Source organism: Sceloporus undulatus, chromosome 3 (assembly GCF_019175285.1).
Source record: "Sceloporus undulatus isolate JIND9_A2432 ecotype Alabama chromosome 3, SceUnd_v1.1, whole genome shotgun sequence".
In the NCBI taxonomy this organism is placed as follows: domain Eukaryota; kingdom Metazoa; phylum Chordata; class Lepidosauria; order Squamata; family Phrynosomatidae; genus Sceloporus; species Sceloporus undulatus.
This window is the reverse complement of record NC_056524.1, coordinates 163,953,991-163,970,612: the sequence shown is the minus strand read 5'-3', so window position 1 is coordinate 163,970,612 and position 16,622 is coordinate 163,953,991. Positions and strand designations below refer to the sequence as shown.

Genomic DNA, 16,622 nt, shown 5'->3' with positions numbered 1-16,622 from the left:
GTCAACACCGGTGTTTACTAGTATGATCCATACACATCAAAACTCAACACATACTTTGAAATTATTGGAACCCAGGAGAGACCAAATTAATTTTACATTACCTCAACAAGTATTTAGTACAATTCTTTTAGTGGAAGAATACCTTAGAAACTATAATTTGGACCAAGACCATAGTATCCCATGAAATGTGTTTAGAAACCCCAGTTTGACTGAACCCTGTATCTGCTATTTAATCCTAAAGAGTTATTAATCTAGTTGCTAACTGCATGATGTTACGTCTATTTTGGCCCTTAGATATGTGCTGTGAAAAAAGGGAAAAGTAGAGGTGAATTCAGATGTAACATTTTTACAGTGAATTCTTCAGTTGCAGTGTAGGTTCAGCTTTGTAACTTTCCCAATGTGTGTGCCAGTGTGTCCCAACCTCTCTCACACACATATATCAAAAGAATCCTTCTTCTCAATTTTAAATACAGTGGTCCCTCCATATTTGCTGGGGTTAGGGGCACAGGACCCCTGTGAATGTGGAAAAATGGCAGATTAAAAAAAACATTCTTTTTAGCTGAGAGAACACTTTTCTACAAATCTACAGGTCCTCCAGTTCAATTCTGTGGTCAACGCATGCCAGATGTTGATTACAGACTCATGTTGGAGGATCTACAAATGCCTAGAGAAGTGTTTTCTCTAGGAACTTCTTGGTTCTCCAGCACAACTCTATGGTCCATTTCTGGCACAATTGTGCTGCAGGACCTAGAAATTCTTAGAGAGAACATATTAATCAAAACTACAGATAAACAAATTTGCAAAACTCAAAGCCGCAAATATGGAGGGCCAATTGTACTTTTAACATACAATGTGTATGTGTGTTTGTGCACATAAACATAGATGCACAAAGTCTTCCACAAACATTATAAAAATACTTGCAGAATTATATTGTTGCTAACATCAAGGTTTCTTCCATGTGCTGACAGAAATGTCTGGCTGTGTTTATTGTGTACCCAATGAGAACTAAAAGGTCATATGATTTGTTACAGATCACTTACTTTTCAGCTTCTACAGACACACTTAATCTGAGGATGTAGACCATAGTTTATAGTTGTTGTCTGCTGAATCAGTGCCCATTTTCTTCAATAACAAATGCATTTAAGGCACACATTTCCAATGAAGCAAATGAATATACCCTTCTAGATCCAGACAGGGTATGTACTTCACTGATTTAATTCTCAAAGGAAGAAATGAATCATTTTATCGGTTTTTCTCCTGATATGAGAAAGTCTTTGAAAACTGCATAGTTTTTGAAGACAGTTTGCATTTTGGGACTTATTCCATGCAAAAATTGTACATGTGCATGTTTTTGTGCAGAAAACAGCATTTCCTGTTGAGAAAAGCATATTTTCTTTCTGTGCAGAAAATGCTTTAGTTGAGGATTTATTCTATACACTGTTTACATATAGTCTTCTTGAGTACAGGAAACAGCATTTTTGACACTGAAAATACTGTTTCAGTGGTAGAATTTGATTTATTTTATTTTATTTTGCATTAAAGCAACCATGTCTGAATTTGAACTCTCCCTAGAAGCCAAGATGACTAAACTGAAGCTGAAGTATTTTGGTCACATCATGAGAAGGCATGACTCATTAGAACAGAAAATTATGCTTTGAAGTTAGAAAACATTACGAAGAGAAGAAGACCACATACCAGATAGATAGACTTAGGGGCAATCCAGACCACCCCAAAGGGATGGGTTGGCGGTGCCCAGTTTCCCTCTGGAGGGACACTGCAGCAGCCAAACTGTGCGGTGTCCCTCTGGACCAAAAAGAACCCAGAAAAACTGGATTATTTTTGGTGTGCTGGGACAATGTCACCAGTGCACCATTGGCACACTGTGACACATCCAAGATGCAAGCGTGGCACTCAGCAGTGCGGATGCGCCGTCCCACTTGTGTCATGCGGCGCATCACATATTAGGGTTCCAGAGCATGCAGTTGCTGCGCGCTCTGGAACCCTAATTTTGGCGCCAGCACAGCACTTTCAGCCCGTCTGTTTCAGGCCTTAATCAAGGAAGACACAGGTCTAAGTCTGCAGGACCTGAACAGAGCTATTGAGGTGTTTTAATAATAATTAATTAATAATTTGTTTTATTTATATACTGCTATTCCAAAGATCATAGCGGTGAACAGCAAGTAAGCTAATTAGCAAGTAAGCTAATTTGCCCCCAACAGTCTGGGTACTCATTTTAGCGACCTCGGAAGGATGCAAGCCTGAGTCGAGCTTGGGCCCTTTAGCTGGTCTTGAACTCGCAACCTTGTGGTTTCGAGTGAATGGCTGCAGTACAGGCATTTAACCACTGCGCCACCAGGGCTCCTTTTGAAGTTAAAGTCAGCTTGTAGGTAGTTAGCAACAAAAGTCTCAAACTGCAAAGATTGTTATCAGTCCAGGATTATCCCGGTTAGAGTTTTCCAACACTTGAGAAACACAATTTTTGAATGTTTCTGAATATTCTTTGTAATTCTAATCAGGAAGTCTCAATTAATGCTTCTTCCTCTTTACAGTTCTGTGTAGTACCTTTAGACATTCACTAATAGAATTAAAAAATATAGCTGTGTTAGTCTGTAGAATCAGTATGTGGAGAGATCTTGTTGCACCTTTGAGACTAAATGAAGGAATACAGTGCGCCCGCGCCATACGCGAGCACTCCATACGTGGACTTGAGCGTACACGCTCAAGCCGCGGAGCGTGCACGGGGCGGAAGGGGAGGCGAGTCCCATTCAATTGAATGGCCGCACGCGCCCGTTGCGCCCTGCCCGTGCCTGCGCCCGCGCCACCACACCACCGCGCACGAGCCCCACTGTTTCCAATGGGGCTCGAGCATAGGCAGAATTCGCCTTACGTGGCGGGATCCGGAACGGATCCCCCACATAAGGTGAGGACGCACTGTATATTAATATAATTATTATAATAATTAACTAATATGTTAGTATAACTATTCATTAGTTGGTTTGGTTTAAGTGTTTATGATTTGTGGCATTTGAACTTGAGCAAATGCATTATCAGAATTTAAAGAGAAGGCGCGGGACAGACTGTCCAAAAAGGACAGTCTCCTGGTGCCTGTTTTTTGTCAGTGGGGAAGCCGCAGCCTCCAGACCGTGGGACTTCCCCGCGGACCAAAAAGAACCCACGAAAAGCGGGTTCTTCTTGCAACATTATGACGTCGCAGTGTGTCAGTGGCGCACTCACAATGTCATAATGGCACTGCGACATAATGGCACTGTGACATGTGGACGCTATGCATCCGGCATGTAATGATGGTGGCGCCCATCTGTACAGGGCGCCACCGTTTTGACGCCCTTGTCACGTGCAAGTGTGAGAGTGAGGGGCGTCTTGAAGTGCCGCCCCTCACACATGATGAGGGCGTCCTTTTGTGTCCATCTGGATCGTGCCTAAGATTGCTTTTCTTCTACTGGCCTGAGTGAATTTCATTCTCTCTGATCTATATTTTAAGGAGTTATGTAGAATTCTGAAAAGGCTTCTTTTTCATAAATCCAGTGGGATGGGATTTTTTCACAGTAGCATCTATGTGCTTGCTGAATTTGATACAATTTGGAAAGAGGTGTGATCTGCCCCCTGTCCATGTTTATTTTGTAGGACAGACCAGAGTGCATTCATTTCACCAAAAGATGCTACTGATCATATGCAGAACTTCTCTGAGGTAAGTGTATCAAAGAAATCTTTAAAATCTTTATCATTTTTGTTTAAGTAAGTTAGAAGAACAAAGGACTAGTTTATAGTTGCATATTTTTCAAGCATCAGACAATGGCCTACATGTTTGAATGTTCTGTCATAGAGAGCTGTTGGGAAAGACCATCTGCCTAAAGCCTTGGAGAATAACTGCCAGTTAGAGAAGGTAAAACTAGATGACCAATAGTGTGACTAATACACTGATTGTGGGCCACATGTGGCCTCTGCCAGTTTTTGAAGCCCCTGTTGACTTCATCACCTCAAAATTTCATTACTGCATGTTGGTAACTCTCATTCACCTCAAAGCAAGTGTGTGTGGGTGTGTAGGTGTCTGTGTTTGTTTTAAAAATGGCTGTGCTTCATGGAGGCTGCAGCTCCTGTCTTAAAGTGGGATTTATTTTTAGAAGCTTGAAGGGGTTCTGCTTGAAGTTGAGCATCCAGTGCTACATTATGGTTCAGTGCTCTATGTGTAGTTGTATTCAACATTATTCTTGACACAAAGAAAATGGAGACAGCCATTAATAACCTTCATTTTCTTTATACATTCTGGGACATCCCAGGACTTTACATCAGGGTTTTATTTTAGGTTAGTGATAGGAATATTCAACAATTCTTTTGTTTGGGTTGTTTCAAAGTATGTTTCTAGAGACAAAAAACCCTTATTGCTGGAGGCATCAGGAAGGTGACACTTTGTCTTCCAGCAGGAACAGTGACTGTTGGATAGCTCTGTTTACTTTTAGTAGTAAGTGCTACATCTAGTGGTGAGGACCCACTGTTGTTGCATTTTACATGCATGGTAGTTTAATCATTTCCATTGGAATGACTTCATTAGATGCCATGGAAGGCAAATCTTCTAACTCAGTGGTCCCCAAACTGTGCCTTTTAAGAAGTTTTGAACCTCAGCTCCCAGAAACCTCAAAATCTAACTTATTCTGTGCATATTGTGTTACGTGTTCATGGAGCTTCATAGAAATGTACTGTGGAAATCTGTTTGGGTGTGAGTGTGTTTGAAAATGTGGTTATCCATGTGGATGATCGCTTCTGTTGTTAACTCCTAGAAACACTAAAAATTCACGGGTTGTAGAATAATCAACAGGTTAGACGGCAAATCATTTGTAGGCTATTAATGTTTTGATAATAAAATGACAAAGATAGAGCAATACAGCAATATATTTCAACATATTTGTATACAGAAAACTGTTTTATCTGGTGCTTATTAAATTGCTCTAGAGAAAATGCGGTGTGACACTTACTGCTTTATCACACTAGGGGACAAACAGGATTTAAACGAGAGTTAAACTAGAGAAAACCAGGAAATGCCTGATGTTTATCACACAACATTTCCTGATTTTCTCTAGTTTGACTCTCGTTTAAATCCTGTTTGGCCCCTAGTGTGATAAAGCAATTAGAGACTTTGCCCCTGCCCCAACTTAATATAGGGAACCTTTACATGTCTGAAGAATTTGACAGACTGCCAGATACTCATACCTGATGCAATAAAATGTATGTTCAAAAGGTCAAAGGCAGTTTCCAACTAGAGTGGACTAGAGAATGACTTCCTAGGCTGAGGAAGCACAGTGAGTAAACAGAAAGATGGTCGCACTGTGGTTACTGGTTAGCATCCTGTTGAGAAGTTAGTTTCTTGTGAAAATATGTTGTTATTCCCTTACTTCACCATCCCTATGCTACTAGCTTTGAATGTAAATTGTGGTCCTGTCATTACTGGCCAGGATACTCTTGGGGCAGCCTAGAGTATACTGATCCTGGAACTACCCTGATCCTTCCCAGTTATAAATGCTCTCCATTCTGAGGCTGGTCAGCTGTTTGCACACATGCCCTGCTTAGCCACCTGGCACGTCCATTGCTTTGGGTTGCTTTCCTCTGAGATCACAACAAGATACCCAGTGATGATGACATAGCTGGGTCTCTTGTTCTGACCCCAGAATGAGTGATTGGTGACAGTGGCAGCACCAGGCAGCTTAGTGGGATGCATTTTAAGAAGCCACCCAGCATTGGAATGGAGGGCTCTGAATCTTCCAGGGAGATCTGGAACAAACAGGAGATATTTTAATATGTTTTTCTGATGCTGAACAAACTGGATGTCATCCAATCTGTTCACACCAGAATTGGGGGTGGGACTGTGTGTCATCCTGTCTCCCTGCCGAGAAGACAAGGGAAGGCTGGTTTATTGGGCCTGTGCAGACAGGGCCAGTGTCACATTAGTGCTGGAATGGCCTCATCTTAGTTTTTTTTGGTTTTTAATGATACATGATACATCACTACTTGTGTTTCCATTTTGTTTACTTTGTAAGCCAATTGCAAATCAGTGAACTATATTTTGTTCTATGCTTATAAAGAAAACAGTTTTGATGAAAAGTATTTTTAAGTGTAGAAGTGTCAGGAAAAGGGTTTTTTTTAACCTGAGAAAAGAATGTAAAGATGTTGTGTACAGGTAGAAGTAAAGTGCCAAAAAAAGCCCTAAAGAGGTGAGATAGAAAAAAAAGAGCAGAGCAGCATTAGCAAATAGCAAAACAATTGGTAGGATCAAAATCTGTGGTTGAAAAGTAAAAAAGAAAAAAAAAACCCATGTTTATGATGGTTCTCTTTCTACTTGTAGTAGTTGTTCTTTGATATTGTTATTGCTGTTGATAATGCCACAATGATTGTTATTATTGATAATAATACCACAAATAGTAATAGCAATAACAATCTGCCTCCTCCTCTTTATTTATATCTGCCTTTTTGCTAACCCCAACTTTTTTTTCTAACTACAGTGTAATGTAATTAAAATGTACAAAAACCTGAACAACATTAGAATGGAATTAGATAGGAGAATTTACCTATTTGATCAGAGAGTGTGCAACTTTAGACCAAGTGCAAACAAATGCATGAATATTAAACACAAAAAATAGCAAAGATCTTAAAGAAAAATATGTTTGATTTGGTATAACGTTTAGTAGACTGCAATCCATTTCAACAAATGCATGGAGTGTTGTCTCACTAGTATCCCCATTTCCAAATCCTCTGCTTTAAAAGAACAGGGCGTATGTGGCACTACAAATGATTTTCTTAAACTATGTGCTTGAGAAGAAAATTCAGGATGATGCACCATGATAACCTACATTCCGTGCCAAGAAAAAACTAAGTAGTTCTGTATCTTGTATAAATAATGTAGATGGCACACATTTCTTGTTTTGTTGACCTCATGGGATGCGGATGGAGCTATTTGAGGGCACAGAAAGCTGGCTGATCATTGCTAGGTGCCTCAGTTCTTCCTTTTCTGTTTGAGATTTCTCTACCTCCAGGCCCTTGACTACAGTCTTAAAGGCTGAAAACTTAAACTAAAGATTAGATTCTGATACTGCTTTTTTCTGCTATGAATATAATTTTTTTATTTTGTTCTCACATGAAAAAATGAGTAATTTCACAAGTTTTCTCACCACTGGCCATGGTTATGAGAATTTTGTGCATTTTTTTTTTTACATTTGGTTAGGAGGTTTTTTTTTTTTGTGAAAAATTCATTTACACAAAATAATTGGTTTTGTACTCTCCCATATTTTCCATAAAAATTGGTGTATTTTGTGCAAAATGCATAGCCTCCTGTGTATAATTTTGTTATTATTACATAAATGCATCCTTGCTTTTAGACAAAGTTCTCAAAAAAAAAAAATACAGCAGTTGACTATTTTCACAATTAAGTGTCTTGATTTCTCAAATAACCATTCCCATTGTTGACATGGAAATTTGTACATATTCTTTACATTTCTAACTTCTGTTCCCACTGTCTTCAGTTTTTGTACTTATGATGGGGAATACACCCAGCCCTGAGAATGTCTGTTCTTATATAGCATTGCTGGGTAAGCATTTAATCAAAATGAGGAATCATGTATGAAATACTGTTCATGATTATGTCTTTGTAAACAATGGGATTCCTGCTGTAGGACTGCAATGCTAGTTCTGCTTATGTACAGTGGGCCCACATTATATATGGGCACGGCTTACATGGCTTCCAGCATATGCTGGAAGCCTGCGCCGAAAGAAGTCTTGGCGCAGCAAGAAGAATTAATGGGGCGCATGCCTGCTGTGCGCGCCTCGCGGTGTGCCGCATGCATGAGCCCCATTACGTCTAATGGGGCTTGAGCATACATGGTTTTCCCTAATGCTGGGGGGGGGGTGAGTCTGGAACAGATCGCCTGCATAAAGGAAGGGTGCACCATATAATATTCTGACATGCATTATGAGAATCTCATATTCCTTACTTTCAAGAACCTTACATTGCAATGAAGTCTTCCTTCAGGCTTTGCAGCTCTCTATAAACCTAGTTCTAATCCTCACATTTGGTGGTAAGGCAGGATGAAGATTTCCCCAGAAACTATATATAACATATGGTTACAAACTGTTGATTGTAATGGGAAGTATTTTAGGTTGCCTTGATTCAGAATGGGCAATCAAGACCATATCTTGGAAAATTTACATTTTTAGACAATAGCCAATGGCTATATTGGCTGGAGAATTCTAAGATCTGTCTTCCCCAAAGTACAGTATGTTTTCCATGCTCTGATTAACACCCATTCATTTTATGGAAAAGATGTGCTTCTGGTGGAGATAAAAGCTGCTAGAACTGAATTGCTGATAGGGATTAACACAACTGTCTTCATTTTGGACTCTAGTTTGAGGTGTAGCTATGGTGATTATTATGATGAGGACCTGTATTTCAGAATATATTATACCAGCAGTTGTGATCATTTTCAAATTTGCCATATCCAATTTTGAGGAAGCCCTCTCCTCCCAAGTCTCTGTTTGGGCAAGACCTAAAATACGGCACCGTCATATTAACAAAAGCATCCAGTTTAAATCGAATTTCTTTCAGAGCTGAAATGAAATTTCTCAGTGGTAAGGAGGAAGTGTCTGTTGCTCCCAGATGTCTGGAAATTCCTAGTTCCTCTTGAATAGACTCTTCCTTCACCCATCACCACCCTGAATCACCTTGACAGATTTTTCTCTGATCGCCAATCAAAGGGATGTGACCTCTCCTGGGTGTGTGCCAGGATTTCTAGGAAAGGATGTGTGGTTTGAGAATGCATATTCCATGTTACACTTTTTAATTTGAAAAACTGATTTTTTTAAAGTGACATTATTTGAAATGCCAAAAATTTATTGGAGAGGCAGGTTTAAAGGAAGTTCTGTGTGTGCGCGCGTGTTTATCATTTATCAAAAGAGGATATGGCTTTTTAAAAGTTTGAGAAACAATATCCTGTGAAAAAGATGTTCAGAAATATTTTCTGGACAGAAAATGCTGTTCCCTGTTCAGAAAATGTTGTCATTGTTGCTTTTGTTGTGTGTCTTCAAGTCATTATTGACTTATGGCAACCCTAAGGCAGATTTTTCTGGGAACAGTTTCTTCGGAGGGGGTTTGCCGATGCCATCCTCTGAGGCTGAGAAAGTATGACTTGCCCAAGATCACCCTATTGGGTTTTCATGGCAAAGCAGGGATTCAAATCCTGCCCTCCAGTCATAGTCCAACACTCAAACTACTACACTACGCTCGCTCTCAAAACATGCTATATGTGCGGACTTAGGGCCTTTACAGACCGGCCTGAAATGCTGGACTGGGGCAGAGTCGGGTTGTAGCGTCCTCACAATGCACACCCGACTCCACCCCCTCCCAGGGCACCCTGACGCAGTTCACCGCTCCACATCACATGCGGCATCATGGCATGCCTCCGGTGTTGCGTCCATATGACATAGCACCAAAGGAACGCCATATAGCCATGCTGCCATGGCTATGACACCCTTCGAGGGCTCAAAAAGGAGCCTTTTTTGCAGCTCCTTTTTGCACCCTCAAAAGGCTGGATCAGGGCCTCAGCATGAGTTTGCTGCAGCCCCGATCCGGCTCGTCCCACTGCCCCCTTCGGGGTTGTCTGTCAAGACCCTAATTCTATGCCCCAAATGCGCATTTTTGTTGCCATACCCAGTATTTGTTGTGAAGGAATTGGCATATGCCATACCGAAAATAATATTTCTGCACAGAAGTAAGATTTTTTTGCACCAGAAGTGCTGTTTCCTGCAGAGAAAATATTGTTTTCTGGACTAAAAATACCGCTATATGAATTTTATGTAGAATAGCACCGAATTATGGAGATTATAATCATTCTAGGATTTTCCTCGTCAGGGTTTTCTGACAAATGAGAAGTACCTTTTCAAACCATTTAAATATGTTTTTGAATATTCTTTCCAATCTTATGAATAAGAAAAAAGTACTAATGATCATCCTGTCATATTTTAAATAAAGAAATTGTTTACAACTGTTTCAGTAGTGGTTTGTAGCAAACAAAATGTGGAGCTGCTGGTGCTATGTCACTGTTGTGTTGTTCTACATGTGAATGAGATGGTTAACTGAAAATAAGTCAATTTTCCTTTTTTTAACTCCCTCCCATCTCAGCAGATGTTGAGAGTTTCCTTGTTTATCACATCCAGAAACCATAGCAATTTCTTTTCAAGATAAATAGAAGTAGGCGAGCATGTGTCCTCTTTGATCCTTTTCCTCCAGCAGCACTTAAATAGACTCTCAGTCCTTACCCCTTCTTTTGAATTGTTGCTTTCTTTGAAAGGATGGAGAAGATTTTAATGAAGCTTGTGTGACTAGTGCTAGAGACAGCTTTTTGGGTGAGACTTATTTCACTGTATCCTAGCTTTCCCAAAAACCATTTGATTAATACTTAATGTTGTAGGGTTCCTCAGGACCTTCAAAAGACTTCTGGACTGAATATCATTAGAGTTATAAAAGTAACTAATATGTAAAATGGTATTATAGGTGAAGCTTGAACTGGAAGGTGGAACAGATCTTATAAATCAGTCTTACACAGAATTGTGTGTTTTTGTTGTTTCATAAGTATTAACTGTTATCTCCACCACAACCATTGCCATGGTTTGCAAACAACATCAGAGTTTGGTGGGCTTCCACATGATCAGAAAAAACAGTAGTGGTGTGAAAGAAAACCCCACTAGTTAGCATGGCCAATAATAAAGAAAAATATTTTTTTCACACTTTAAGTTGAGCCACGTCAGAAAACAGGATCTCTCTTCCCCACCCCAGTTGGGACGAACATTTATGTCTTACAGTGTGCACAGTAGGGCTCGCTATTACATGAGTTTGTATTACATGGTTTCAGTTATACACAAAAATCTGCAGGTCCCGTCTGTCATTTTTTTTACAGTCCCGGTCAACTTCTGGCAGAAACATATCATAGAATTGTACTGGAGGACTTAGAAAATGCCTAGAAAGAACACTTCTCTAGGCACTTCTGGGATTTCCAGTGTGACTCAGTGATCAACTTCCAGTGGAAGTATATGATAAAATCATGCTGGGGGGCCTAGGAAATGCCTAGACATATTGTTCATTTCAAGTAAGAGAAATAGCGGTCCATATTATATGTGAAATTTGTTATATGTGAAGGTTCCCAGGACAAATCCCTCACGTAATATGAGGTCCTACTGTAGCTCCAAATTGTATATTACAGTGCGCCCATGCCATATGCGAGTGTGCCATATGTTGCTTTCAGCTTATGCTGAAGCCACATGGCAGAAGAAACAATGGTGTGTGCCTGTGGTGCACTGTGCTGCATGCACATGCTCCATTGTTTTCAACGGGGCTCGAGCATACACATTTCCCCCTTACACAGGTTGTGTGTGTGTGTGTGTGTGTGTGTTATGGAACTGATCCCCTGCATAAGGGAAGGGCACACTGTATTATACTGAATTCACTCATACTGTTTGATACCATCCTTGCTATAACGAAATGTACAAAAGAATTTTAGAAGAAAATCAGCCTGTGTTTCATAGATTACTGCAAAGCTTTTGATCATGTAGAATGATTATAAAAAATTATGAGGGTGTGCCACAACATTTTATTGTCGTGATGCATATCATGTACTCTGTGGACAAAAGGCTATTGTTAGGATTCAATACAGAGAAACAGAATTGTTTCCTATTGACCAGGTGGTCAGCAAAGGCTGTATTTTGCCATCCTATCTGGTTAATTTATATGCAGAACATATCATACAGAAAGCAGCATTAGAAGAACAGACCATATGAAAACTGGGGGGCAAAAATCAAAATTTTAACATAGGCAGATGACACCATAGTACTTGCAGAAGATAACAAAGATTAGGAATGGCTATTGATGAAAGTTAAAGAAGAAGGATCAAAAGCAGTGTTACATTTGAATTTTAAGAGGACAAAAACAATTACTACAGATTATTTACATAACTTTAAAGTTGGTAATGAAGACACAGAAATTGTTAAAGAGTCATAAATGAAAATGGAAACTGTAATAAAGAAATCAAAAGAAGAAGATTTGGAAGGGCAGCTATGACAGAACTAGGTAAGATCCTCAAGTGTAACTGAAGATGTATTATTAAACACCAAAGTCAGAATGATCTTGGCCATAGCATTTCCAGTGTCTATGTATGGTTGTAAAAGCTGGACAGTGAAGAAAGCTGGTAGGAAGAAAATCAAGCCATCTGAAGTATGGAGGAAAGTTCTCTGGATACCATGGACTGCCAAAATCCTAATCAATCCTGAACTGTCCCTAGAGGCCAAGATGATTACATTAAGGCTATTGCACATTAGACATATGATGCAATGGCATGATTCATGGGGGTGGGGATGCTTGGTAAAGAGTAAGGCAGTGTATGGAGGAGAGGAAGATCACAACAGGTGGGTTGATTTAATGAGGGATACTACAACACTCAGTTTGCAGGACCTTAGCAGGAGTGTTGATGACTGGTCTCTTGGATGTCTGTCATTCATAGAGTGACCATAAATATAAGCAAAAACCAATAACAAATTATCCATGCTACCTAGTGGCAGTAATGGGGAGTGTTGCCTGGAAAAGCAGGTGATCCCTGTATTTAAGTATTTGTATAAAACTAATCCTGAAATACAGTGGTGCCTCGGGTTACGAAATTAATTCGTAACGCGGCCGCTTTCGTAACCCGAAAAGCCTTCGTAAGCCGAATTGCCATAGGCGCTAATGGGGAAAAGCCGCGATTCCGTGCGAAAAAGCCGAAAAAAGCACCAAAAGTTTTTTCGTAACCCGAAAAAACATTCGTAACCCGAAACAATAATTCCCTATGGGATTTTTTCGTATCCCGAAAATTTCGTAACCTGGGTATTTCGTATCCCGAGGTACCACTGTAATGCTTAATGTAAAGAGCTGATTTGATGACAACTTTATTTTGACAGCTCCAATATAGTACCATCAAAACAGATCATTACTACATATCTTCGTTTACTTACATTAGGATTATGGAGCATGAGGCCATCCTCATGATGTTGGATTGTACCGTTAGTCCCAGTCGTTTTTGAGAAACAGAGATGAAGTAACTGTTTACAAATAACTAAATTGTAACTATAATTGGAATTGGAAACTACATTCGGGGCCCTTGGAACAATAATTAATTCCCTTAACATAACTTTACAAGCTCTGAGGCATTATGAGAATTGTAGTCTTCCAATAGTTGGAAGGTCACACATTCCCTGTCCCTGAATTATAGAGTCAGCTAAATGGAGGGGCCTGCAATACAGGTGAGCTCATTGGGCTTACTGGGAATTAGGTCAGCCTTTTTAATGATGTTGCAGATGTCTATGAGCATTTCAGAAGCATCAGTGGGAGAGGTATCTGAAAGCTGAGGGGAATGGAAGATTTGAAGATTTAACAGGGGATGTTAAGACATTAAAAGGTAACTGCCAGGCCAGGGGTTGTGATTTACTGGATTGAGTTATATATTTCACCCTACAAAAATTAATAATTTTGTTTGGGGGGGGGGGAGCTTGGCATATCAAAATGGTTGAGGGACAGCAGAAAAGGGGAGTTGGGGTCACATGAGGACATGCATATTCTCCATTTTTGGCCTAAATCATAGATCAAGCCACTGGATGCAAGAAAAGGGAGATGTTTGGGTTGTATAATCTTCACATTCTAGCCACCCATGGCCTTAACTCAGAGCTAATGCCATCATAAGATTCTCTATCCACCCGAGAATATTCCATCCTTTGTATTTTATCACTGTAAACTGTGATACAGCTTACATTTTTTTCAGAACAGATGAAGGTGGAAACTAAAACATCTTTCCATAATATTCAAATATTTTTGTTTTGTTACTCACTCATGTGTGTGTGTGTGCGTGCATGTGCATGCGCGTGGTTTCTAAACTTTTTCATTGCTATAAATCAGCCATCCTCCTACCTGCAGCAGATGGGAGAAATATATTTAAAGCATATGGGTTTTTCAAAGGCATACATCTTACAGCATCAACATTGTTAGAAACAACAAAAATAACCACCCAGTATTCAGCACTTTCATCTGCTTGCGTGGTTCGGGACCACAGTTTGCAATCAGTGCTAGTAGTTAATTATGAAACCAACATATGGCTAGAATGGTTCTAAATTAAGAAGTTTATTTCCTCTTTCTAGAGGAGTTAATTGCGTATGTCTGGGCAGCAAGGAGGGAGACATTTCATCTGCATTCTTGCTTAGTCTCCTAATATTAACATACCACTAGTTTACCAATGGAGAGATTTGAACTTTCTCAGATGCTTTCTGGGGACTTCCAGTGAGAAGATCAGTAAAAGGGGAGAAACAGTTGTTAAAGTTTTTACAATCCATGTCTACCATGACTGATTTTCCCTTGCCATCCTACAGCTGTAGGAGTGTAGTCACTGTAGTCTACAGTGCACCTAGGAGGCTTAGTAAGCTTGGATCAAAATCTTGTGACACAGACACTTGGTTCACACAGGGGGTTCACATGATGTTTTTATAGATGGTCCACATTCCTCTACAATGCTTAGGGGTTATCAGCAGTTTAAGTAATAAACAAAAGGTTCCATCACTTCAGAAATTCTGAAAGCCAATGAGATGCAGAAATAAAGAATGCACTGTTAAATTTTTATCTTCATGGATCTGAACTAGAGTTTCTCTGTGGTTTTTGTGGGTTTTTCGGGCTATGTGGCCATGTTTTAGAAGAGTTTATTCCTGATGTTTCGCCAGCATTTGTGGCTGGCATCTTCAGAGAATGCCAGAGAATGAATTCTCTGAAGATGTCAGCCACAGATGTTGGTGAAATGTCCGAAAAACCCACAAAAAACTATGGATGCTGGCCATGAAAGCCTTGAGTTTCTCAGAAAGAATACTTTCTGGCTTTCCACTGACTGCAGCCTGGGGATGGTACTACATCAGCCTTGTTTTTAACCATACAATAGGAGAACTTGAAGTAGTCGGTTTGTCATACCATTGTGTGAGGTAGAATAGGAAACAGAAAAATATGACTCTTTTTACAAAACCATAATACTGATGGCAAACATTAGCTTATATTTTTCTTTCACCAACATGGTAAACTGCCCTAAGGTGTAGAATGCTTTCCAGGTCTAGAACAACATATAATGCTATAATAAATATTTTATTTATTACTTTCAGTACAGAAATATAACTGAAAGACTAGCTATTGTATTTGAAATCTTCACCAGAGGCCCTCTTGTGAGTCCCACCACATCACAAGGGAAGGTGGGGAAATAAGATGAGGCAAGACTTTCTCTAAAGTGATACTTTGGTTATAGAATTCTTTCCTAAGAGAAGTTAGGCTGGCTGCATGCTTATTGTACATTTAGCTGATAGCCAAAACTGTCTTATTCCATATGGTGTTTGTTTTTGTTGTAATTGTAATCTTTATGCTAAGGATTAGGGGCGTGAAGAATATGTGAAAATATCCCCCCCTCCCCCCCCCCAAAAAATTAAAAACTTGTTTCTTAAATGTTAGGAAACCCTAATGGGGAGAATGGTGGACTGAGGAGAATCTTCACAATTCAGGCCTCATTTTGCATAAAATCCACACTTATTGTACAGAAAGTATAATTTTCTGCACAGGAAAACAGAACAAAGCAAAAAGTGCTGATTTCTGTATATTAAAAAACCTCAAACATCTTAATTTTGGGCCAAATGAGTCCCAAACTATGAATAGTATTTGAAACCTGCATAGTTTCTCAAAATGGGAAGAAATAGCTAAAATTACTTGGTTGCTTTCAGAGAAGATGCCAGCCACAGATACTAGTGAAACATCAGAAACAAACTCTTCTAGAACATGGCCACATAGCCTGCAAAACCCACCAAAAACTATGGATGCCAGCCATGAAAGCCTTTGAAATCTATGGCATTTTGTCATTAGGGTCCTTTTTTTGTCTCATGCACTGTAATAAGACAAAAAATCCCCATGCAATTTTTTGGATGAAACACAATGCAGTAAATCAAGTGAGAGTGTTCAGATAAGAAACAACCCATTCCTCCCTGCTTAAAGGGAGGCAGCAAATGCTTTTTCATCTGATCCTGTCCAGGAAAGACCAAGGGGGCATTTGGATGACCAGAGAGGCAAGGATGGAGGGCCCTGGTTCAAATACCCACAGCCAGAAGTATCATTGCCAAACTCCCAAAGAAGAGTGAAAACAACAAAAAACTTGTAGCAACTTTTGAACTGCTTCTCATAGATGGCATTCGTTACCATATAATTTGTAATACAAATAGACATGGTATATATTCAGGGGACTGAATGAAGAGAACAGTACCAAAGTCAAAGCGAAAAGACCTTTGATGCTACTGCACTGGACATACATTGTCTTAATGGCAGGGTTGTATCACGGACAGTAAGATGCCTTGAAGGAACTGTGGCATCCCATGTCAGGGCACTGCCACTTCAAATCAACAGTCAGCCTTAAAAGGTACTTGTGGTAGTCAAAAGACACTTTTAGCAACAGGAAAAGAAGAATGATGTGTAGTGACACTGCTATTCTGATTGACCTTCAAGGCATATGGATTATTTTTTCTTGAGAAGCTTCAAA

At 39.7% G+C, this 16,622-nt stretch overlaps 1 protein-coding gene across 10 annotated transcripts in view; it reads left to right on the top strand.

The window, feature by feature from the left end:
* Positions 1-16,622, top strand: part of FAM13C (family with sequence similarity 13 member C) — a 96,198-nt gene that overhangs the window by 25,624 nt on the left and 53,952 nt on the right. For 9 of the 10 annotated variants that reach the window (XR_006102928.1, XM_042458046.1, XM_042458050.1 and 6 more), the window contains one exon: positions 3,643-3,706. Coding sequence is in view for 9 of the 10 variants with exons in the window: in XM_042458046.1 (XP_042313980.1) it covers positions 3,643-3,706 (64 nt within the window). In the remaining variant the exon portion in view is untranslated. Of the gene's footprint in view, positions 1-3,642; positions 3,707-3,841; positions 3,902-16,622 lie in introns of all 10 variants that reach the window. The other variant, XM_042458045.1, reaches the window with a different exon arrangement.